This window comes from Corvus brachyrhynchos, unplaced genomic scaffold, assembly GCF_000691975.1.
Source record: "Corvus brachyrhynchos isolate BGI_N302 unplaced genomic scaffold, ASM69197v1 scaffold229, whole genome shotgun sequence".
Taxonomy (NCBI): Eukaryota; Metazoa; Chordata; class Aves; order Passeriformes; family Corvidae; genus Corvus; species Corvus brachyrhynchos.
In genome coordinates, this window is record NW_008240042.1 from 1,362,906 (window position 1) to 1,389,734 (window position 26,829).

General features: G+C 37.8%; 1 protein-coding gene across 1 annotated transcript in view; it reads right to left on the reverse strand.

The window, feature by feature from the left end:
* Window positions 1-26,829, reverse strand: part of DCLK2 (doublecortin like kinase 2) — a 91,626-nt gene that overhangs the window by 29,216 nt on the left and 35,581 nt on the right. The window contains exons 5-7 of the mRNA XM_008641340.2: window positions 6,818-6,920; window positions 4,395-4,493; window positions 3,079-3,126 (exon numbers count right to left, since the gene is read on the reverse strand). Of these exons, the coding sequence (XP_008639562.1) occupies window positions 3,079-3,126; window positions 4,395-4,493; window positions 6,818-6,920 (250 nt within the window). The remainder of the gene's footprint in view (window positions 1-3,078; window positions 3,127-4,394; window positions 4,494-6,817; window positions 6,921-26,829) is intronic.

The window sequence follows — 26,829 nt, forward strand, 5'->3', positions numbered from 1 at the left end:
GGAAAGAAACCTCACCAAGAGAAAAGCTAGTAGGTTACTTTTGAGCTTGCAATAAGTACAAGTGTCTGTGAAAACATACAATACCCTCCCTCTTGACTTAAAGAGTTCATTCATTTTAAGTCCAGATTTTTGGACAGGCCTCATACAACATCTGTTATCTCTGGTGTATTAAATATAACTTAGGTCAGTCCTTTTATTTTTCTGAAAAGAACACACTGATGAATTTCATTATGCAGAGAGAATAGCACACTGTCCATCAGACACACATATGATGCAATGTTATATGATGAGACATCATTTCTTTCTAGCTGAACCTCATTTTTTTGTGGGAGAGAAAAATACTAGGCAGGAATTTAAGAGCTGAAAATGCTTCAGAGCTGATTTATGGTGATGAATTATTTTTTCAGAAAGAAAAAACAACTCTGATAAACAGAAGCTTAACTTCAAATTAAATAACAGATACACCTGCACAATTTCTTTACATATTCAGGTCTGCCATGGGTTATGCATCACTTCTTAAACTATTGGATTTATTTTACAAGTGTCCATTGACCCAGCACACTAATATTATCTGAGTGTGGGAGATGCCTTCCAAGGACTATTTTTACAACCTGGGCAGCCCATCTGACAGTAGGCCAGGCTGACTGCACTGCAACGTCCACAAATCCCCATTTTTCACAAAGATCTCCTTCTCTGGTGTATGATGTTGAGATACAACTAATTAGTGTTTAGCTACACAGGAAGTCTATCTCGAACTCTCATAACTTGGACTTATATTCCCAGTTCTGTTACAGGACCAAGACCTTAGTTTTTTCTTTTAGAAGTACTCAGTATACTTAGGATATTTTCATCTTGATTTTAACGATGTTTGCCTGTAAGAACAATAAGTGATTTTAAGGCGGGTTTTTTGGAGATGTGGAAAGTATCTAAAAGTATACTACCCTCCTGTAGACTTCAGCAATTTGTTTTGGATAACCCAGCTTATCAATGCATCCTTGTTTTATAGAGAATTTGCAGGTATGACAATGGCAAGAGCTAGCAACTGCTATCTTACTCTTTTCTGCTTCTTGCATGACCAGAAATGAGATAATTCGGTAGAAGAGTTTGCTTCCAAATGACAAACCATTACCACAGGAGGAAAAAATTTTTGTTTGTTCAAAGATTCTTTTATACAGCTCACAGAAAAGTCACTGCTTCCTGAACATGACCACTGTAAGGAACTCTTATCTGTCTCTAAGCCACTACCATCCTCTTTAAGCATTGACAGAACCACCAAAGTGTCCCAGTGAAACTGGCTGGTGAACATAATGTTCTTCCCTCCCAAAACTGTGTAAGGAAGAAGAGCCCAGCCTACACTGACTGCACTGTAGCTCTTTGCTAATATCTTAGCTATTCTTGGTGGACAAGGGTGGTGTTCTGAGCCAGGGGCGTGACTGAATGACACCCAGCGGTCCTTCCAAACTTTGTCCTTCTATGATTCTAGGACACACGGTTCATTCTGCTGAGGATCCTTCTGAAAAGAGCTGTCTGCAGATCTCTTTGCCAGTGCCTTCAGAGATCACATGAGCTGCTAAGCAACTGCAACAACAGCAAAAGCCGGAGCTGGCCCTGCCTAGATGTAAAAATTTTGCATCCATAGGGAGTCAGCCAACTGCTTGTGCTGGTTCTGGCTGGGGTGGAATTAATTTTCTTCACAGCAGCTAGCACAGGGCTACGTCTTGGATTTGTGCTGGGAAGTGCTGCTAACACAGGGATGTTCCTGTTATTGCTGAGCAGGGCCTGCACAGCATCGAGGCCTTCCTGCCCCTCATGAGGGGGCTGGGGGCACAGGGAGCTGGGAGGGGACACAGCCAGGACACCTGACTGCAGCTGATCCAAGAAATATTGCCACCCATGCAGTGTCATGCTCAGCAGTGAAACGAGAGGGAATGTTGGCAGAGGGGACACTGCTCAGTGTCACATTTTTCAGGGACAAGACAGCATCAGTCAGCAGGTCATTCACATCATTTGTTTTTCTTGGGTTTTATTTCTCTCTTTGTTATTTTCACTGCAGCATCATTGTTGCTATTATATTATTGCTTCAATTATTAAACCACTCACATCTCAACCCAGGAATTTTCTCGCTTTCACGCTTCCAATTCACTTCCTTCTTCCTGCTGCAGCAGAGAAGTCAGGAAGTGCCTGTGTGCTGCTCAGTTGCTGGCTGAGGTTGAACCATGACACTGCTATTTCAGACAGCAGCAATTTTTTCTCTCACTCAAAAAACTCAAAAAGCACAAACCTGTCCACTGCTATTGATTTGCTGAATATTCCTTGGGTACGCCAAACTTACCTTTTTAATCTATTTTCTAGGCATACATGCTTTTGAGGTCTCTTTCCACATGCATACCAGTCTGAACACACAGAAAAAAACCCCAAACTTTTCTGTCATTCTGAAGCAGTACACGTTAGGCTACATGTTTGGTGCACTGGAATGTTTAAAACTGAAAAATCCATGAATAGCTTCTAAACTGTTAACTTCTAATATGACCCAAAGACTCAATTTATTTGTTAATCAATTTGTGTGTTACTTGTTTCACAGATACTTTGACTTTGAACTGAAGGTTCAAAGAGATTCCTCATTTTTTTTAGAACTTAGGCTGAAATATTACAAGAAAACAAAGAAAAATATGAAATTGCACATAAAATTAAAACCTATGACATGGTTTTGCACTGCTTTTTTCAGTAATTCCCAGAAATTCTTTTTTTGCTGGTTGAAATTTTCTATTATAATATGCTTTAGAATAAGCATACAAATGTATTGCTCCTCAGAATGCTGCTCTACTTGTAGTCAAATTGTATCTTTAAAAATGTAACTTTGACACCATTAGCAGATGTCCAAGAACTAAAAAGCATTACTTCATTGAAATGATCTACCTCAACAAAAAAAACCCCAACACCCATTATGTCTCTGTTTCATCGAATGCAAAATGTGTGTTTCAAGCTTGAAAATATTCACAAATACAGCACCAAAAATACAGGTAAATGGAGAGGGAGGAGACACACTAGTGATATATAGCCATGATGGTAATGGCTCACCTGGGGATTTTGCTGAAGAATGAGCACTGGAGTGGCCACCCCTCTTTACTGTACTCATATATTTGACACAAAGGAAAAAGACATTGAGGAAAGAAGTTAATAAACAGCTCTGAACATGCATGGAAGGAAGAAGGGTAAATAAAAGAAAAGACTACATGGAAAAAAAAAAAGGCAAGTAAATAGAAGGATAAATACCAGACACTTTGCATACATTTTTCAAATTAACCAAACCAAAGGGGATGTAAGTAGAAATAAGTATGGAAATGGCAGCACTGATATCTAAATACTTTGCATAAAATTCACTGCTGATAGATATTCTACATGATCTCATTGGAGGTAACAGAATTGCATGAAATGTAGATCAGTTGCAAAACTTGCCCTTTACGATACATTTTTCTGCAATCCTTCTTTGAAGCTTTTCAGTTAAATATTCAACCTTTATAAACAGATTATTAATATTCCACTTTGAAAGAACCCAAAGATAAAATGACTTTAACCAGCATCAATTAAGCAAAACAAATGTGAAAATGAGAATATGGAACATGTCACAGTTTTGAATACACACAGAAGCTTACATTTATAGTTACATTCAAAAAAGAGCATCATATGTTTACATATTCAATAGTTTGATTTCAGGGGAAAAAGAAGTATTTAGAAATAAAATGCAGAGGTTAAAAACTGAAAAAACCCCAAGCTTCTCCCTCCATTTACATAGAAGACTCAATGGTTGGAACATATGGTGTTCAGCCAAACTGGTGGCAAAATCACAGTGTGAGCACCTTTGAAATTATAAGAAGTACAAGAAGAAAAATTCTGTTAATGGGCAATAACACTACAGTACATCTCCTAAAATTACTTGAACCAGCAAAGTCCTGTACTTCTGACAATATTTGGCTTGTATAAGAGAAACCTTTCAAATTCAAAATTTAAGGGTATAATCTAGTTCAATGAACACGAATTTAACCACATCTAACCACCCTGTCGTTAATAGTCTTCAGGAAAATCAAGTGCCATGCTAAAAACAAATCCCAAGTGCACAATTAGCAAAAATCACTCCAATGTTCATAAGCTGAAATTATTTGTGCCTGTAATTAAAAAATAGAAACCATGCTTCTTCCCAGGATTTAAAAAAAAAAAAAAAGGCAAATTTATTTTAGATTAGTATTAAATCTCTGAGACAAAGTGCAAAAAAGGGTTTTTTTCCCCCTGGAAACACTTGTATTACAGAGAGAGCAACAAGTTTTTTTACCCCACTAAAAAAAAAACAAATAATTTTTGTGTATTTGATGTGTTCAGCTCTTTCCTAGCAGTAGTACCTGAGGCAGGGGATTTGCTCCGACGTGAAGGTCCTGGACTTTTGGATGCAGTGTGCCTCATGGCAGAGGAGCGGGAATAAGACTTCATAACACGACATTCTACAAAGCAAGCAAACTCTCTGTCAAGGGTTTTGGCACCAGTTCAATGCACAGGCTCCCTCCACACACCACTGTGGCTGTTTATTATCCGGGAAATGACCAGCAGTTTCTAAACATCTTTGCCCAGCTGAGTCAAACAGATTTTGTAAGAGCATCCCACAACTCTAACCTGCTCACCATAAAAACCTGTTTGAGCTACTCAATACTGTATGTGACATTCTGTAGATGATATTTCTTCATATCTTGAGGCTGGATTATTACTATAATTCAAGTTTGTACATATGCTGATGCCAAGACTCTTGCTGTAATGGCACTTCCATACAGGACAGCTGCACAGCCAGCACTATTTCCCTTCTTTTTCAAGAAACTGATGCTGTGACCAATTTTTGAACAGGTGAGAACATCGTTGTTTCCACAAGGCTGAAACAATAGATTGCTGTCATTTACCATCAGCTGTATATCATTACATAACAACCTCAATGGGAAAGGAATCAATGAGCACACATGCACTGACATTTTGGACACATTTTAATTCCCATGGTTAGCATCGCTAGCAAATCGCTCCGAATGGGATCATAAATTTCTCTCCTTATTTTGTCCCTGATGCCAACGTCATCATTAGGATGCCATGCCATCACAGAAAAAGTAAGCTGAGCTGCATGCCCTACCAGTCACGTACATAACCTGCTTTTCTCCATTAAGACCCCCAGAGTTATTAGAAGAAGCAGGGACCACCAAAGCTGAAGAGATAAAGGGAAGAAAGAGATAAAGGCAAGGAAATGAGCTCAACTAGTCTGTGCCTTGTGTAATGGGAAAAGGAAATTTACAGCCTTAAAACCTGCTAGGGAAATTAGGATTATGCCCAGACTGGGATTTGCATTGTGAGTAAATACAACCATGCTCTTCCACTCCTTCATAAGAATCACGTAATTTTTTAGCTGTTAACTATGTTAAAAACCACCCTTTTTGCCACCCCCACACTAACTGACTCAACATAATGCAGCAGTTCTGGAAACACAGCACCCTGGCAAGAACAGCAGAATGGGAGCCAGTTGAATCCTCCATCCATCCAAATGTATAGGCCAGTGGAGAGATATACACCTGTACTTCTTGCTGCAACTGAGCATTCTGTAATGAAATTATGGCGTGTGGAAAAATTACAAGAACAGCAGGTGCTTTTGCTTTTATTAAAAAAAAATAAAAATCCTTCATTCACAACTGGAAGCTCCTCTGGAATAATCTGATTATTCTTGCCAGGGCAAGTTTTCTTTACCAGAGATTAACTTTTTTTCATAAAAGAAAAACAGGGTATTCCTCAGCTCAAACAATAAAGACAGAAAAAAACACGTCTAGTAGGACCTGTAGCGATAGAACAAGAGGAATGGTTTTAAACTAAAAAAAAGTGTAGATTCAGACTAAATATAAGGAAGCCATTTTTTACTGTGCAAGTGGTGAAACACTAGATAGGGTGCCCAGAGAGGTGGTAGATGTCCTACCCCAGGAAACATTCAAGGTCAGGCTCAATGGGGCTCTGAGCAACCTGAACTTTTTTTTTGGAAGATGTCCCTGCTCCTTGCCAAGGGGCTGGACTAGATGGTCCCTGTAAAGGTCCCTTCTAACCCAACCCATTCTACAATTCCATGAACATGGAGGCAAAAACATATCTATGATTTGATATTCCAAGACAACTCCAAAACTCTCTGGTAGAGGATTGCTTTTTCCTTGAACTTATATTACAAATTTTTTTTTTTTTTTAGAAAACCAAATTTCATAAATAAGTTCAGTTCATGATCTGTCCAAGGCAGACAGCAGGGGCACAAAGTCCCAGTTTGTCTCACCTCCTTCCCTACCCAGCATCCCCTACAACCTCAAAATAGCTACAAGGCCAACACTTGGTCTATAGCAGACAAGACTGGAGTGTGTGAATTGTCTGGCAGGACAATTCAAGACTGGAAATGAGCATGGATTTTTCAAAAATCTCACGAAGAAAGAAATATGGAAATTATCTTACAGTCACAGATGCCAAAAGTGAACATCTTTAACAGATTTTAGATTCATTAGCTCTGTGACTGTACCTTTCATAATTCAATTCTGTTTTCCATGTAACTTTAGAGACAGAGTTTGTTTTGCAGGAAATTGGATCAGGTTTGTTGGTGCATTTTAACAGGCTTACAGAAGCCAGATGATGGTTTGAGAAAACTTTCTTATCTACAGGAAAATGTCATCCCGTGTATATTTTCCTGAATCACACAATTCTTGAGGGTTGAACATGGGAATGGGATGGAGAATTTCCTATTTCAGTGGGTTCAGGATGTCAGTCTTACCACTGTGATCCAACACGAAGTCATCCTGAGCATACCGGTACTTCTCCGGCCCACACGCGATGAAGACGTCATCATCTCCAAAGAAGTCCTGCAAGCATGTTACCTGGACAGCAAAATAAACAAATGCAGTACTTTCAAATCTAAATCTTGAGTTAGTCAGCAACAATTAGTAAGTTTGTCTTTACCTTCTCACAGTGATACCATAATGTTCTTTTGTAATGACACAAGCACTCCAGTTCGTCAGTACTTCAGCTCTCGAGCAGTGCAGGAAACATCAGGGCCATGAATGTAAAATATGTCTGCCCCTAACCTCCAAAAACTCCTCTTACATTTAACACCTGTATTTTTGCTTATAGTTACATAAGCATGCTGATGACTTTTGCCTACAACTACACACACATTGCTTTGACAGGAACATCTGAAAACACTATTCAAATATCAAAGCTTCTTGTATTAAGAATACATAAATTGCTTGTGGGAAGATCTGTTGAGTTAAAGTGATTGCATTTGCAAATTGGTTTTTTTATGTTCTGAGGCATTTAATTTGCATGTTTTAATGTCCCATTAAAAAAATAATGATATAATTCCCCTTTCTATGAACGGGTATTTCTTATCCAAGAAAATAAAGAAATAGAGTCCCTTCCATGCTCTTTGCAGTTGTCGGTTCTTAATTATCCGAGTAACGATGCTACTTGGACAATGATGTTATCCAAATAATGTATGTCAAGAAGGATAGGGGTATCAGAAAGAAAAGATGTTTTAGACATTCTTTAAAAACACAAAACCAAAGACCTTGAAAAAAACCCCTCCATTCTCAAAAATCAATAAAAATCACCTTGTGAGGGAGCAAGTGTCTGCTTTAAAAACAGTTAAAACCAAAAAGCCACAACAAGAAATTCCACTGAGGTCATTGTAATTCCCTTGTGAGGGAAACAAGTGTTTGCAGGTAGCAAGCTATCTTTTTTAGATATAAACAGATTAACATTTTAATGTACAGTTGTTTCCCTTTTTTTTAACATTGCATGCCCAAATGTAGAAGTAAAATAAATAGTAAAAGTTAGAATCATTCAATACCATTTGCATAATTCCCCCACTGTGACAATAGTAAACATTGGTAGAAGTACAGGAAGGGCTCTCTGGTGCCTGCAATATTCCAGAGCCACTCGGAATACCAACGACCCCGAGCTCTCCGCAGGAACTCCGGCGCAGGGCATTCCCCAGCAGCAGCGCAGTTGCCATGGCAGCTCCCCCAGGAGAGCAGCCGGATCCTCAGCGCGGCGCCGCTCGCAGCATCCAGCATTTGTGTCACTGTGTTACGCAGCCAAAGGGCCACAGCCAGCACCAAAACCCTGTTATTGTCACCTCACTGCTGCAAGGACGGCTTGCTCTCATTGATGAGAGAGACATTTTCAGCTCTGCCTGAAACCGCTGCTTTTAGGTAATCGAAAGAGGCGCCAAAAATTGAACTCAAAAGGCTGCACAGATTTAAGAGAAGTTTTGCTAACTTGGGATTTATTCCTCTCTGCTTAATAACCAAGAGGACTCATCATCGTTTCCACAGATTTCCGGAATCCAGCAACCAAGCCAACAGGAAAAGCTGTGAGAAAGCTTTCAGAACACTCATCCCAGCAGCACTGGCAGGACATGGGCAGAAGTGTGAGTTCACACCCAAAGCCCCTAAACCTGGCAGCCATTTCCACAAGCTCTGCCTACCCACCACTGCTCCTGATGGCCTTGCAGCACTGTTTTGAGCAGGTTGGAGTTAAATGCTGTGGTATAGCAGTGCCTAAAATTAATATTTCTGTTCTGATGGAAAGCCTCACCTCACCTCACCCCCTAACCCATCCAGTCTAATGTCTAAGCTGAGAGTAAGGGAGGAAGGAATGATAGATTTTATGTCAGAGTCTGGGAAACACAGAGGGATATAACTGCAAGCAGCAGCATCCCTTTGTTGTCTGCAGAGCAATTCTAAAAAGTCAGGCTCAGATCTGTGCACAAAAGATGACAGCAGCACCCTTAGAAATGCTCCTGAAAATCTGCTGAAAACGGCTACTAGGAATGGGAATGAATAAAGAATTTTAAGGTATAATTCCCATGTAAGCTTCCTCACACGTTCATGTATATAGAGCTTCCCCAGGCAAAATACACAGGGATAATCCTGAGTGCCAGTGATCAGATAAGCTGCTGGAGGTGGAGTCACAGCACCTTTATGTTGGAGTTCAGGCTAATGCCAGCCTCTGTCTGCTCACACACTGTGTGCCTGACCTGTGTGACTCCCACCTGTCAGTCACACACCAGGACAGATTACTGTAAAAGGTATTCACCTTACTGTAAAAGGTGTTAAATATAATTATAACTGAAAGCCAGATAAACACATCTATGAGAAAGCTTTTCTCAGATGCTCGCCGTATTCCAGCAGGGAATACACAAAGTGCTCCTTCTCCCCACAAATAATCCAGACTGGCTACACATAAAATACACAAGAATGAAAAAAAGTATTGAACAAGTGTATGCCACAAAGAATAAAGATCTGCTAGAATTTACCAATCCCAAATCACTCCACATTATGAGATGAGGAAAGCATTTGTAAAACTAAATTCATGGAAATGCATTTTTCTAAAAGTACAACCTAATAGTTTTCTTTTTCTAGGCTTTTATCATAATAAAGTCAAGGGAGCATCTCTCAAGGTGCAAACTGATGTTAAAATGAAGTCTTCATCTCCTACAGAATTAATGTATACACAGCAATTAATGATAAAAGCTTTTTGCTCACTTAGTGTTCAAAAAATTATTAAGTTGAAACTATTAACTTGTTTGCATGTGATTTTGAATGCTGCAAATCCACCATGGTCTAACTTGCAAATCGCACAATTCCACTCCAAAGTATATCTGAACTTAGGTCATAGGAGGGGGTTTTTATTACTTTAATCAGGATTCAATCAGTTAAGAAATTTCTAAACAAAAAATTTTGAAAAGCTTTTTTTTTTTTTTTACATTTCATTAGCAGTGGAATTTGTGCATATGAATAGCCTGTCATGTATTCCAGAAAGTTAGGAATCAAAATTAGGTACAACAATGCTGCTTCTCTTTCCACTATCCATCTACATTGTCTTACCCACTCTTTGTTTTGTTGCACTTAGTGCTAAAGAACTTTTCTGTTGACTTTGCACATTTCAATTAACATGTTTAAAATATATTAAACTCCATTTCTTTTTAAATACAACAATCCTTTCCCAGACAAACATTGCCTGTGACCTTGTAAGTCCACTGCTATCCCTTCCTTTAAAACAAGAAATGACTTACTGGTGCTCCTCTGACAACTCAAAGCTGCTCAGGTTGTCTCGCTCCACTCCTTTTTTTCAAAATACATCTCTACACACAGCAGAGTGGAGAATGTGTGAGTAAGACTGGATTGGATTTGTACTCAGTCCTTTCCTCAGAATCCTTTCACTTGCATTCTCACCACAGCTTTCTGAGACGATGTGCAAACCACTCTGGGCATCCCTGCTTCCTGATGGTCTCAAAAAAGACCCCAACTGAAGGAATGAAATCTTGAGACACTGGATGACGTTTTTTGACAAACACAAAGACCTCTCTTAAGAGAGGCACATATGACTAACCATGCACTATGTTATTACAGAAGTGTCATGACTAATAATAGTTTGCAAGACAATTTTCGGTCAAAGTGCTGCAAAATCACACAGCTAAAAGCACAAAAAAAGTGGTTTAAATGCAGGAAAAACCCACAAACATGTGGTGTTGAAAAGGAAGGGAGAAAAACATATCTATTTGAAAAATCAAATTCCTGATCCACTGCTGTCTACTAGTGCAGTGCTTTAATGTCACATACACCCATCATATTTACCTGCCAAAATAGGCCTATGTTTCTGACAAATATTTAAAACCAAAGAAGTTTGCTCTATTCAAAGAAATACTTCTTCAGTCAGATCAAGCCACTGGATTAGAACATACAAATTGTCATCCATATGGAAATCCCTTTTCCCTTAACCACCACACATGCCTTGAAATGTGATTTACATCAATCTCTACTCCCACCTCATCTAACAAACAGAAGATACATTCCCCTTCAGAAAAAACATGAATAATGATCAATCTTTTATAAACAGAATTCATCATGTATTTATTGGTTGTCCTTTATGATGAAGACACAATAGAAAAAAATTGAAATAAATAAATAAACCTTTATCCAGAAAATATTTTCCCTTCAATCTCCAGAAGAAAAACACTTAAAAAAAAAAAAAAAAAAAAAAGAGACTGGAGCCAAGAAGGTTTTATAAACACTTGAAAAATTCCTGGAAATTCAAATTCCCTGAAATCTTTAGCACTAAACAGAGTTCTGTGATCATATATCAACAGCCCCCAGCCAGTAGCTTGCTGGATAAACTGTATTTATTCCAGCTCTACAAATGTGCTTCATTCTAAATGTGGAGGAAGGGCTATAAAGACAAATAGTTTGGCTTAATTTAGTGTATCTGATTCCATTTAAGTAATCAGCTACAGGACTGCACAGTTTAAGCCTGAAGAGCCACACCCTCCATCTGGGGAAAGCTTGTCCAGATGACAAATTCTCAGCAGCAGCTGAAAATGGATCTAAAACATCAAAACTGGAAAAGATAGGAGAGATTATTTGTATTTGTTTTAACAATGGAAGAAATATTTGTATCTACTGACTTCATGAAAACAGGATACGGTGTAAATATTTTTAAAAGGAAGCACATCACATAGGAGGGAAAAGGAAAACTAGGAAAACTGGCATGCACAGCAACAGCTGGATTTTTGAATATGTTTTCAGCTCAGCAGCTGATACAGGCATTTGAAGCTGAAATTCTTCAAGGACTACAGCGGGTTTTTTTTCCCATGAATTGCTAAAAGAGAATGTGAATAATTTTTTAAATGTCAGCATGACAAATTTGGATGCAACCTCCCTGCTATTGCCTTAAGTGTGAGGGGTCTCCACATTTCTTGTGGGAAATGCTGTTCCTTTGACTGGGACAGATTACAACCATGCTGCCCTGGCAGTTCTGCCCTTTGCCCCTTACATCAACTTTTTTTCTGAGTAAGCAAAAGTCAAATATTTGTCTATTTTGCCAGTCAGGTCATATTTGCAATCATCACTTTTGTTTCCCCTTTTGAAATACTTTTAGCACTGCCACTTCCTCTCCACTGCCATTCAGCCTTATTAAAATTCTCGCTGTGTTTCCTGAAGCTGCCAGTCTTACATTTCCAGGGTTTATGCGTACCCTATGGTGCAAAATGCAAGGAAAGTACTCCTGCAGAAACAGGTCAGTTGTCTGTCTCCCGTTTCAGCTCCGTCACCCACAGGAGCAGGCTTAACTTTCAAAAGGGAGTTTCCTCTGGGCAGCCTCAGGAACTCAAAAAGGAAGGTGAAAAGGGCATTCCCACCCTTCCCTACTGAGTATCATGATTTTCACAAAGGATTTTTTATCTTGGAAATTCCCCTTGGTTTCTGCTCCTTCTCAAAATAACTTGAAAGGGGGGGATATTTAACCAATATTCTTTACTGTTTACTAATCCATCAGTGCCCTTCATGATTGAACCAAGAAGCACACAAGAAGTTCAGTACGAGCTTTCAGCAGCTATTTTGCCTGGTTATCCCGAGTCATGTTTCCTGACACGTCTTCAGTGAGGGAATAGCCAGATGGGTAGCTAGAATATACCCAAGGAAGGAGAAATAGCAAGAAAAGTCAAACCAATGAGTCCCTGACATGCCCTTTAAAAAAATACCATAATTGCCAGTATTCTTTTTTTTAATTAACAACCTATTCACTTCACAGAAATGACAAAGTGTCAAAGGCAAGTATGCTAAGCAAGTTGGAAGCAGGCAAAAAAAGGAAACTGTTCAACGGCCAGAAGCCCATACTGTACACAAGAACAGCAACAAGACCCACTGCTATATCAGATCCGTAGTAAACCTGGAAAATCAGGAGAAGCACTTGACACTTGCAAAAGCTTCTGTTCCTCACCAGTTTGTGTCTTTCCTCTGTGACAGCTCTACTACAGAATCTCTCTGGGAATTCCCAATGTCTACAAAATTACACAACACCAAGAGAAGGGTAAGCAAGCTGCTAACCTCTGGCTTAAGGCTTTACAGAGCTCAAATGCTACTGAGACTGGGCAAATCTGCCCAGAACAGCTTTAGGGTAGGCTGGGGAATCCTGAAGTCTGAGGACATAAAACCGTGAGCTTGGTAAGACTCTAGACACCCGCATCTTTCCTACCAGCTGTAGCTATGGGGACAATGCAAGGCATCACAATAACCTCCCCAACAGTCAACTTCCAGGAGGTCATTAGCAGACAAGGAGCAAAAAACCCCCTCCTTTGTTCTCTGAAAATAATTGGAATTAGGCCAAATGCCTCTTAATTTCTGAGGCTCAAATGCACAACTATTTTGTCTGCAAGGGAAACGTGAAATACGGTAACAGATCAGATCACAGAGAAAGGATGCAAAAGTATCAACTATGTTATAAAATATAAAATTCATTACCTGATCTTCTGTTATGTGACTGCACGTGTCAACCAACAAAATTACCTCAGATATTAAAGAGCATGTTGACGATCCTTCTTCTCTATAATTAATTCAAGTAGTTCACTTGTTTTTTTGGTCTTACTCTACAAAGTCCCTTTTAAACCCATGCTGTTGGTTAATTTTAAACTTGCCAGCAGTCCCACTACAGTCAAGGAAATTATTCACATTTATAAAGCTATGCACAACCACAGCTTGGGAAAGGTCTGAGGGCCTCCTCAGCTCTGCTGGACACTGCAATAAACTATGAAATAAATCTGATTTCTAGGTCAGAGCTTCCACAAGACATTGTCCAATTTACCACTTGAGGTTTGGCATCTTGCATCCTTTGTCTTGTCCTTCAAGTTTAATAAATTCACTAAGCAGTGAGAGAAAAACTAAATTTTCTGTTTCTAATAATTTGTAAATGTTGAATTGGCCTGCCTTGGATAAAGGGAGCTCGTTAACCTATTTAAGAAAACAGAAAAAAGAGGAAAAAAATTGAAACAAAGACCATAATGAGAGCAATTCTTCTAGGCCAGCTCCCTAAATGTCTACTTAATCAGTGGCTGTGTCACATAATTAGTCACCATTAGAAAATGAACCTCTTTCCACTGATACTCCATGATGAGGAACAGCAGTGAAAAAAGGAGAAGACAAACCCTTCCATCCCACAGGGAATCTAAGGAGTAAGAAAGGAAACAGAAATGTTAAATCCTTGCCTGCTGCCTTGCAAACAGAAAAAGTCTGGCAGAAAGCCCAGGAAATGCCTGTTACAGTATGACAATGCAGAAATACTGAATAAACAGACTAGTCAGGTCACCACAACTCACACAGCCCTACAGCTGTTGGGGACAGATGACAATAGAGCGCATCTCACATTTTAGTTTTTAATCTCAATTTCAAGATTTTTGCCTATTTTTTTAACATCTCAAAATTTTAATTTGGAAAATGAACATGCGGAAACGGAAGATTGCATTTGTGTGTGATTCAAATAGATCATCCTCACTGCAGTGGAAATGACAAGAAGAAAAGTAAGCTGTAGGAATATGCATAAGTTAAGTGAATTCCTACATAAATCTATTTCTTAAAGACTTCCAGTGCAGTAGGACTTTCTGGCAAGTTCTGTTCACCAGTTTTTCCCAAGGGCAAAACTGATCTGTCTGCAAAATGGCATTTCAATTATTGTACTGATTATGTGCAGCTATCTAAATATCAGAAAATAACAGTTGAAAGGACTAAAATTCTGGAAATTGAATCACTTTGAATCACTCTGTACAACTCACCTGTCTCTATAAAACAAAACACCCCTGAGCAACCCTTCCCTCAGCATTATCCACCACTTCAACAAGAGTCCATAACTCCAGTTTATTAAACAGTGAAATCTAATGCCATGCTTCTCAATTTCATGAGTTATACAAAGAAAGAACAGCCTTACCAAGCATGGAGTAAGTGGAAATTGGCAACAGAAAATTAGCAAGTGCAGCTCATGATTGTGTACATAATCCAGTTTGTCTGAAGAGACAAACAAACAAACAAGAGGATTTCCAGTTACAAGACAAGGGTATCTTTGCCTGTAAGTGCACACCAGCTCACAAGTCAGCATAACAGATTCTCTCTTTAAGTGGCATAACTGGGAAGCCTAATACAGAGCCAAAAATAGCACCTGACTTCACACAGCTAACCTTCCATCTTACCACGGAGCAGCTAGGCTAAAAATAAAAGCTACTTGTATTATGAAAGAACATTAAAAGAAAAAAGGGTACATATAAGGACAGATGTCTGATTCATCCAATTCAATCAAATCTTACTGATTTAATGACACCCTGTTCCACAATACAAATACAGTTAAAATTTAAGTTATACCTTTTTTTTTTCCTCCATAAAATCACCTCTTTTGCGCTATTATAGAAATCAGTGCCTTTGGCTTATCACCCTACTTGAAAAACATGGCATCCACATGCTATGGAGAACTTAAAACCCAAAATTATACGGGCAAATATCCAATGTACTTTTGGGTATTTTTGGTTCTTTAGATCAGAAGAGTTTCTGCAGTATGCATCAGCAATCTATTGCAATCCTAAATTTCCAGTGTTCATGGGCAGACAATTTCCTGGAGACATTACAAAAGCAGCAGCACTTTAAATGAGAACTATTTTTCCACAGACAAATAAGAAATTCAAACTCAGTTTGTGACCAGTGCAGAAAGAATAAAAGAAAAGGCATAAATCTGGAAACATCCTTTGATGACAGGTACAAATTATTTTTCATGACTCTTTAAGCTTTAAATGAGAGATTTATAGTTTTACACTGGAATAGGTTGTCCAGTGAGGTTGTGGGAGTCCTATCCCTGGAAAAAATTCAAGGTAAAGTTGGATGGGGCTTTGAGCAACCTGATCTAGTTGAAGATGTCCCTGCTTATTGCAGAGGGGTTGGATTAGATGACATTTAAAGGTCCATTCAACTGATAATTCTGTGATTCTGTTTTTTTCCTATGGCTTGAATTGTTCGTGCAGGAGCTCCTAAAGTCAGTTTTCTGTTCAAATTCTATTAAAAAATCAAATTAAGTAATTCTAAGGCACAAAATATTAGTTGCAATGCATGACTCACTGGAATTTAATATTGTTACGTAGAGACATAAAAATCTATGGTTGTCTGAGTTCCTGTGTCAGGGTTTCAACCTTGCAGTCATTCAAAGCTGTTTTTCATAGCACCGAATAGGAGGGGGAAAAGCTTTAGGTACCCTATAAACTCAGGTCTCTCTCTCAGTTCTGTTCCCTTCATAGATACTACTTCACATAACAAGAAGCCCTGATAGAATCCACTGAGCTCCTTAGAGATAAGAAGGATGCTTTTCACGTGTATTTTAAGTTTTGATCATTTAACATTTTTTTAGCCCTTAAGACGCTTCATTTAATTAGTGTTCTATTTGTTTCAGCACAACAACAACTGTACTTCTAAATAAACTTATAGTTCTATTTTTGTAATATTACCTTACAGGCTTGGCAATGCTAACAGCTTGCCATACAGCTAAACAGCACACACAGCTGTTGAAGTTATTTGATTCTTGAAGTATCCTCCTCATTTAACTACAAAGTGGAAATGCAGAAAAGAAATTGACCTTATGGATGTTCTCTCTATGCACCATTTCAAACAATGACATTTCACAGATGAAAAGACAGAAATTCTGTGTAAAAATACATCCTTATAAACTGTGAGGGTATTTTGTGCTCAGCAAATTAACTTCCATGCTTTCTCTGCTTTGCCTGTCATGAATTATTGAGGTCTGTTGTACTTGCATGCAAAAACTGGAACAGCTATGCTGGGCTAGGGGCACCAAGTAAGAAAAATGAGGATATAACTGATTAATAGAAGGATGAGAAGCTCAGAAATGTGAGAAAAATTACTGTAACACAGGAAATAGAAACTACTTTTTATCTGGCTTTCACAGATCCAATTCAATCTCATTCGCTCCTAACTTCGACCAATATTACTTCCAAATCTGCTGCTGCTTCTGAATTGCTTTAATAAGCTGATAAACAGATGTAAAACATATTTGAAGACACAGAAACACGTTTGATTTCATGTTCAGACAGCAAATGTATTACAAATGCACTTTAGGTACTGACAAAAGAACAGATGTATCAATACTGTCAGACCAGAAGAAAAGGAGCCTCCATCAGTTTTTCCATGAAACAAAACCCAGCAAAATGCCACACAAGCTTCTTCCTTCAGATCTGGAAATTTCAGTTCTTCCTTTGAACAAACATCCACAATTTCAGGAAAAAAAGCAAAATGGATGCCCCCTCACCCCAGAAACACAGAACTAAACCCCTGCCCAATTCCCCAGACCACTTAAGAGCACAGAAAAGAGGGGCTAAACCCCATTTATCAGTCAGTTGACTTTTATGGCATCTGCTGAGGCTTGTTTTAAAATCACAACACAATACTTTCATTGCTATACTGCTATTAGCAGATTGGAACTCAACTTTGGTGAGTTGGGCAGAGGATTTAGGTGGCTCAGTACTTTTCTGAGTTAAATACTGACTCAGTGCTGGGGTTTTTTTAGGTAAAGTGTGAGTAGATCAGAAGGTGAAGATGCTTAGAGGGCCATAACTCAGCAATAGGCTACTAAATATTAAAAACTTCTAAAGTAGTCTGGGTGACTGTTTCTGCTGAGCCAGAACATGAGGAATGCTGCTGAACACTGGAAGCATCTGGTAGCATTATCATGTTTTATGGACCTCTGTATCAATCACATCATAGGTGCTTTTGAAATGCATGAGGAAGTTCATCCCATTTTGAATTAATTAGCTTCAGAAATCATTAATCCTATCTGGAAACAAATTTTCAGAGACCAGGAATAATACATCATAGATTGTTACTGAAGACCCATTTCCAAACCATTTTTCTTTTTTAATAAGAAACTTTAAAAATATATTCCAGACTTCCTCCTCTGTAAGACAATGAACTATGAAGTGTAGATTGAAGCAAACACAATCATAAAACCATAACATCAGTAACAGTGAAACTCAATACTGAAGGTTCTGCTCAGAAAGCAATGCTGGCACCCTTAAAGAATTTTCCACTTTCTTCCACTTATATCTGGCACTACTTGAATCCATACTTTCTTCCAAACTCCTGCCACTCATTGAAGAGCAAATATTCCTTGAATTTACATAGAACTGTATATTTATTCCTTGTAATACAAACCTCTTTGACTCACAAAGCCAATTTACATAATGGGAGGCCCAATGCAAAATTTGGATTTGTACAGTATCAAGATTCTGGCTGATCAAAACTTTTCAGTGGTTTGGCGAAAGCTATTTTTTCCAAAACTGACAGTCTCCCAAGTTTCTGCTTTTCAAATAATAAAGTCAAAGTTCACTGAATGCATTTTTTTATTTGAGGGCTGCTTTTTTGATTAACCCTTTTTCCTCTATAGAAAAAGCACTTAAGAAACATTAAATGAAAGTCCATTTAAATACAGTAAGAAATGTGAATTGGGGTACTTCTGTTAATTTCAGGTTTTGGTGGGTTTTTTGGGTTTTTATGTTAAATAACCAATTCATGAAGCATTTCATCATACTTTGTCTAAACACCTCATGTATCAGACCTCATTATTTTCACTGCATTGATTATATTTTTTTCACAGTCAGAAAACCAGCAAATGCAGCAGTAGGATCTCTTCACATTCCAAGTCATATTGTGTACAAAGCTAGCTAGTCTGGAAATCAGTAATCACCCATTTCTGGTTAAATAAACAAACAAACAGCAAGCAAAACCTCATTTGCTTCAAGCTAAAAACTAAGACCAGGCTATCGAAGTGGAAGCAAAAGTTATACACATGATTAATGAGAAAAAAAATTACATTTCCCTATCAGCAAGAGCAGTTATGAAATAGTTTTGTGCCTGCTAGTGCCACTGCTTCACCATTCTGTGGGGTTTTTTACTTTTTAACTAGTTTTCTTTAGCATCTTTATATATCTATCAAAGCTGTTTTCAATTTTGATGAAAGAGGAGTTTCAGAAACATTACTTAAACCGTATAGATAAAAATGCAAACTATATTCCAGTTTACAACAAAACTGGGAACAGATGAGGGCTGTAATGCTACACAGCTAGTGACCGGGAGATCATCTTCAATTATACAGAGGGTGCTCCCTGTGTTCCTGATCCTAAATCAGTCTGGGGCACCTTAGGAGTAGCAAATGCAGCCCCAGCAGGTGAACTGCTACTGTAGCTGCAGCATCCTTCTAGCAGCTTTAATTCTGTTTCCATCATAGCTCCCAACAAGTGGAAGTAATCAAGGTCCAGCTCAATGTGGTCAAATCCATGCTGCAGCACTCATGCTTTTGCTGCATATTGCAGTTTAAAGAGAGTGGTATCAAGATGTTCAATCTGGCTCAAAATGTACCTATTCTTACAGCTGATGGAAATACCTATGCAAGTAACTCACAAATATTTGGATTACACGGTTTTTTCATTACCATCATCATGATTAATTTGCAAAACAGAAAAAAAATTTCCAAATTCCCTCCTTGTTTTCCTAAAAAGCAATGTCCTCACTAAGACTAAGCACACACAAGATTATTACATAAAGAGCCTAAAGGGGTATTCAAATAGTTTTCAAATTTATTCTGTAACAAGAATACTCCATCCAGAAGGGAGGTCTGTAGCACGGCCCCTTCCATAGCCTGCACCTGAGTTTGCAGTGGCACAGAAATGCACACAGTACACCAGAGTCTGCTTGCAACACAGCAGAATAAAAGGAATAAGGGCAGCCTTTCAATATCTCAAGAACACAACTCCATGCAGCCAGCTACTGCTCAGTAGGACATCAGCAGCAGGTACTGAACCTGCTCACAACTGCACAGGCTTTGAAGCAAACACTGCACAGGTTGTCCTTGTCACACACTTGTGACCACACGTACAGCAACATGGTATCAACCCCATTCCTCCAGTTTGCAGCAGTCAGGTCAAGACTTTATTGGTTTGGGCTGCATAAAGTATGCAATGGCTGGAGAAGCATCATCATTTCAGCACCTATAGGGATCTGTGTCTTTTTTCCCCCCTCCATTACACATATGGCTTAATATAAAGTTAGTTGTCTGATCCTGAATGAGCTGATTTAAAAGAAAAATCTCATTTTATTAATACATTGCAGGAGCCTTGTGTCAGAAACACCTGATCTCTTGCCATTCTCTTTAGACCACAAGAATCATACTCTCCAAGAGCAGAAAATGCTTCCTTAGGCATGATTTCTGACAATCTCTTCAAATGCTGGAATATCACCAGCCTTGAGATAATATAGACCATAAAAGGCTAAAGCGGGTTGTTAAATGTGTCAGAACATCACCATTCAATCAGTTATACTAAAAGATTCCCTTTACACTACCTGCTCTTACAAATTCCTTCAGTCAGGAGAATTTCTGTCCATACTGGAATCCTGGTTAGAATTTAACCACTCCTACACTTGTTTACAGCAGTATTAGCCCTAATCCATTTAGCCACTATTGCTAAAGCAGGAGTAATAGCTGTAGTGACTACACCTTCATTATTGAGGTTATTGGTGTTCTTATTTCTACTCTCAAGGTCTAAGGCTCTTGTAGATATTCCCCAGTGCTTAAGGAGCTTCCTAAGCAGCTTCTGGGAACATATGTTGTTTTTACTAGCTCTGGGTAGAGTTTCACTGTGTGTGCCAAGCAGACCTCCTTGGGGCCCTGTCAGTGATCAAGTGATTCAGTGTTCAAAATCAGAACCCAAGCCTAGCGACTTCAGCAGATTCACTCTGAGAGAGCTTTGATTTTTTGTCTGTGTTCAGCACATCCAACCATACTTACTGATTTTATTCTACTGTGACATTTTCTCCAGTAGTTTATTAAAAAGGACTGGCATTACAGAGCACTCTGTACAGTGCATTAAGGTGTGCTGGCAGCACCTGCCTGACCTGCAAAGCCTTCCCCAAACAACAACCAGTCTTAGTAGCTGCCTTAAAAAAATGCTTAAAGAAATCATTTTTATTGCTACAAGTCATCCATTTGACATTAACAACAGTCTTTTTCAATCCAGTTGTAAGTGGAAAGTCTGAGGCATAATAAGCAATATGGCTCATTTATTCCCAAAATAAGGGCATAATGCTAAAAGGTTTTCTAGAAAGCATATACTGAATCAGTGGAATATTTTTCCTCCTTTTCCTGAGTCTCCCAAAAAAATATTTCTCGTGGAGATACAGACTCCCAAGAAGGGAATTTTAAATTATCAGTGATTACTTTTCTATTCCTACTCAGTTTTTGGAAACCATCTGTTTTCTGTGAATACCATGTTGAAACTGCTGCTTAGAACACCATATGGAAAAGTTAACTGCAGCTCCAGGAACCCATGGTTCATCCTGCATCTAAGTATTCCATAGATGTTTCCCTGACAGGCTTTTCTTTTGTGGAAAGAAGGCTATAGCATTATTTTTTGTTACAAAACTCTTTGCTTACTAGTAAAACAAAAAAAAAGAATCTTTTGAAATTTATACACAAATATTTACATTAAAATAGATGGCAGTCACATAATGGTGCTTTTAAAAGAGGGAGGACTATTACTAAACACAGAGGAACTCAAGCATCCTGCAAGGACTGAATGCAGCTTTCTGCAGAGCTGCATTAAAGTCTAAAACTCATTTTTATAATTCCTTTATTGCATTTAAGACCTAGATCAAACAAAGCACAACAGCTCAGAGCTGTAAGTGAGCAGTAGATTCTCTGAACTCATGCTGAGTTTTCTCAACTCAGTATTTATCAGTATGGATATTCCTGAGAGAATCTGGAGAATGTTGTAAAAGATACAGCATGAATTGCCTGTAGTACAAAATCAAGTTCATTCAAAGTTCTTAGTCCTCCTGGGAAGATTCCTTTCTCTGATTTGGTTGACTTATTTGTAATATTTTGGATAACTCTAAAACCAGCAGGCTTAAAAAATGAAAACCACTTATAAAACAACCCACAACAGAAGTGCAATCTCCCCTTACACACGGTTACTCATCATATGCTTCATGTTTAATTAAGTGCTGTCAACTCAAATTTAAGTTTACACACAGCCCCCAGAAGTGTTCAAGTACTGCCCTGTGCCTCAGCAAGTTACTACTGTGAGAAGCCTATGCTGGGAAGAAAAAAAGCAGTAAGACTCAACAAGAATAGAAAAGCAGCACAATTTAGGAGTATAAGAACTACAAAAATAACACTATTTAAAACAGGCACATGTTTCATCTCCCTCTAAGCTCATATTAAGAATGGGAGGAGCACAAGTTTAAAACATTTTTATAATTAGAAAGTATTCTATGCTTTTTAACAAGTATAGAAGTTAAAAAAGTAAACCATATGAATTTTGATATGCCTCATAAGCTATATGCAAATGTATCTACCCTCAGTCTGTAACTGTGCCACCCTCTTGGTCATGCACTTTAGAAGTTATTGCAATCATCTGCCAACTCAGATTTCACAGTAAATAGTGACTTGTTTTGTCAAAATTGCCAAATTTTATTGATATTTTAAGAATAAAATATTTTAAAATTAAGACTTTTACTTCAGTCTACTTCAGTTAAGTAGACCAAAGTAAAGGCCATATTTATTGTGTCATTGTAAACCCCTTATATCCAAATGAGTGCAGAAATCCTCTATGGGGATTTATTGTCTGCCACCATGGAGTGGCAGATGCTGCATCAGCTTTTTCTAAAACTGTCTGGTGACATTCTTTTAAAGAAACACTGCAAAAGTGCATTTCATTTACTTCTTGATGATCCCTCCAATCTCCATCATTCCTGAGAAGCACAATTGCTCATCCTTTGCTACTATGAAGCTTGGGACAAACTGGGCTAAGGGCAAGTAAAACTTTAACCCACTGAACTGAGTTCAATTTAAAAAAAGTCTTCATTTGACATAACTACCTTTCTGTATACTGAGATTATTTTTACCTAATTTGAGTGGTCTGAGGCATCAACATTTCATCAACTAAAACCCAAGAAATATTTTTCATCAAATTGCAAGATCACTTATTTTTCCAATACAATGTTTGAAATAACTTACTACAGCCACAGCCAAAAGTTCCCAGTGGCTTTCCAACAGATTTGCCCATAAAAGATTTTAAAATGACCCTATACTTTGTTGAAGCAATAAAACCCCCCCAAAACTGTATTGATACCACTGGCTTACAAAATCCACTTTTTACTACAATTCATTCTACATTGGAGGAAAGATTGCAAGAGAGGGAGGGGGAAAGGCAAGTGAAAATTCTCTGTGAAAATTATTTATAAAAATCTCTATACTTTATACTATCCCTCTGAATAAAGTCACAACATACTTCTTATACTACAGAGAACATGCAGTTATGGGTACAGTGATCCAATTTGAGAATTTGTTAAATGTTTCCATTATCTTTCAGCAGAAACTTTAATGTGAAAATTATTTATAAAAACCTCTATACTTTATACTATCCCTCTGAATAAAGTCACAACATACTTCTTATACTACAGAGAACATGCAGTTATGGGTACAGTGATCCAATTTGAGAATTTGTTAAATGTTTCCATTATCTTTCAGTAGAAACTAGAGGTGATGGAGAAGGGTCACTGTAAATTAGAGGAAGGCAGATATCAAGTTTCTGCAAAAGAGGTGATTCACAATAAGTAATTTGCAACCAGCAATTTTATTATCACTGCTTTTCAAATGAAGAGCTCATCAAGTGCTACAAGTTTATCCATGCACTACTGAAAACATGCAGGTATTTTCTGAAAATTAATTTCTCAGAGCCCTAATTCTGACCTGAGAATTTAATTTTTAACATAGTTGGAAATGTTCATAAGTTCACAAATCTGAAGTATAACCTAATACCAATATTAGGTTATATAACCCAATACTAAATTCCAAGAACTTTCAGACAGATTTAACCAAAGAATCTAGTCTAGCAGAATATTAAAAGTGAACAACTTGTTTCAAATAGACTTTTTTTTTAAAAAAAAATTTGTTGTTTTGAGGATACAATTTCTGAAAACAATTTATTTCAGTATTTAGCAAAATACAAACCCTCAAGCATATATAATATAGGTATGTGTATATATATGTATAGATGGTAAAGAATGCTACTTTTCTCACTGAAACCTGTTAATACACTATTAGAATAAGAGTTACTTTGCTAATATTCCACTTTACAGAAAACCTGCACTCTCTATTATAGCAAATGACAATTAAAAAAAAGTAGCTCTGTAGAACAAGACAAAGTTATAACTTCTTCCCTGTCATCTGAGGACAGTTTACACAAACATTCAGGTGTCATATGAAAAATATCTAACCCTTAGCTAAAAATAAAATTTTTTTAGTGTGCTAGTCAGACTGAAAGTGACTCATGGTATGAAGGAACATGAATCATCTAAAACATTTTGAGACGAATTATATATGAATATATAAAGCACTGAGAAATAAATGAGTTCAAGAAGAGCCTCTAAATTCAGACTCATCCCTAACAAAGTCAATTTACAAAAGAGGTATTAATATTTATTCCTCATGCCACACCTAACAAGGTTTTTTTAGTTCAGTCCCCAGTCAGTTTTGAACTTAATGAAGTTTTTTTTTCCATCATACAAATGAGAAAGTGTTGCAATTCTTATCAGTCTACTAACAAGGATTCACAGTGGGGTCTGCACGTGAAAACCCAGCTTTTCCTTTATCCTTCCCCAACATTTACAGCACCAATGAATTTTTGTTCAGAGCAATGATAATTTTCACAACACATTGCTAGGAAATCTGTATCAGTTTTCATTGGCTTTGAAGAGAAGGAAGAAACACAGGGACTACAATTTCGGAAAAATTTTGGAAAAAGGAGAAGTTTCCATGTAAAAATATAGCTCCATTTCCAACTATCAGCCAAACAGTCCAGAAGACAGGAGTATTTTGCCTCTAATGCACCTGTGATTCCAAAAGAATTTCACTAATAAACTCAGCTACAGATGAAGGGAAAAAAAAATACCAAACCAAAAACCACATGAAAAGATTTGGAAGTAATTTCAGACACAAGCTGCAAACTTGAGAAGGGTGAAACACTGGGGATTCGTATTCAGAAGAAATACCCAGAGACCTATTCTCACAGCCTTTCCATTGTCCAGAAAAACATACCTCAGTGTGCATGGAGCATTTGTGTCCAAGCACTGGAGAACAGCCACAGCAGGTATGCATCTCATTTTCCTTTGTTTACTTCTTTTTTATAACTTATCTCGTGTAACCAGAAGAGTATGTACAAACTATTTTCTACAGGACAGCAACATTCTCCATAGGATAGTACCATGAACTATTCCATTTCCACTCCTCAGGGAGGCTCTTGATAAGGAAACTATGCCCTCCACTCCCAGCCACCAAGTGAAGACCCTGCTGAGAGAGCTAATGCAATGAAAGCTGCTTTTATTGCTTAGTTAAGAATCCTTATTTAAGCAATATGCATAAACTGATATTTTCAGTTTCAGGTAAGTGTTTAGAAACTTCTAGGCTTGCATCTGCCTCCCAAGAGATGAAGAAAGGAGGTTTAAGTGTTGTGATCTGGCCTTATAAACTTCATGTGACTAATCATATTTCAACAGCTTTAAAACTAGATGTGCTTTTTGCTTAAGCATCAATCAGGCTGAGTTTTCAGGCATACCCTTCTCCCATATTTAATAAGGTTTGCTAGGTGTTTATATCCAGAAGCTCCATATATATCTTATTTCTTACAAAAGGATTGTGGCAGAGGCTTCAGAAAGCCTCAGATAAAACTAATAAAAGGTGCTAAACTCCTAGTCATTTTTAGAGGTACATAGTCTCTCACTACTTCTGATAACTTCCTGTTCAGGTGTTTTGATTTGTACTGAAACAAACAAAATATCTGGTAAGTCCTTCTCATTTCCATTATGATATGTGTGGTGTCATTCATACTTCATTATATAGGCCTTAAATGAAGATAAAAAAATGAAGTTCCAAAATAGAAGCTCAAAGAATAGAAACTTTCATCTCCAACTAATTATTGCCAAAATGTGAGCAAGCCATGAGAATTACTTTGGAAATTGCAGAGGAGTGTCTATTCTTTAGAAGCAATATCAAACATCATCATTCTCCCACTAACTACAGTACTGCTCTAAAATTTTAATATTCAGTGACATATAGATGGGAGGAAGTTAATAAGATGTAAGGATCATAAATACATTTTTTAAAAGTCAAATGTTTGAGAAGTAGAAGATAGGAAAAAACAATGTGCAAAAGGTGAAGTGTGCTGTAAGAAAGGAAAACATATTCATGCGCCAAATCCAAGAAAATCTGAATAATAATTACTAGTTCCAAGAGTATTCAAAGCCCTCTCAGACCTTAAAGACCTCTCAAAAAACACTTTTGCACCTTGGACTGCAACCTCTCTCCTGGGCTTCTCTATATAACTTGTGACAGAAGACAATGAGGAGGTTTTCACACATCCTGTTACCTATGTCAGTCCAAAAGCAAGAGCAAATCCCTGTCGGGTAAAGGAAGATTAGTGCTTGAACTAGGAGTGTGCTCTTAATGAGGTGACAGACTTCAAGGACTGCAGGTAATAACATCACTCTGATACTAAAACTCTGGGAAATTGTATTGTTTGTGTATGAAAGTGAAGGAGAACAAAATATGGAGCTTTGTGAATGAGATTTCATCATTTGTTCATCATCCCTCTTAGATTTCATGAGCTTAGAATATCCATTTTGCTGCATTTTTGCTTTAAGAAAAAATATAAAGTAATATATTCTAAAATTTGCAAGTATGTATTAAATATTACAAACATGCTCTAATACAACAGATTAGTGTGAAAAAATGATGCAACAGATCCTGCATGGGTACCTGCAGAAGACAGATTTCCCTGCTTAACCCTGCCAGCTCCAGGGAAGTGGAGAGAATACTTTTCCCTTCGAGGCAAAAACACCAGCCACAAAGAGAAGA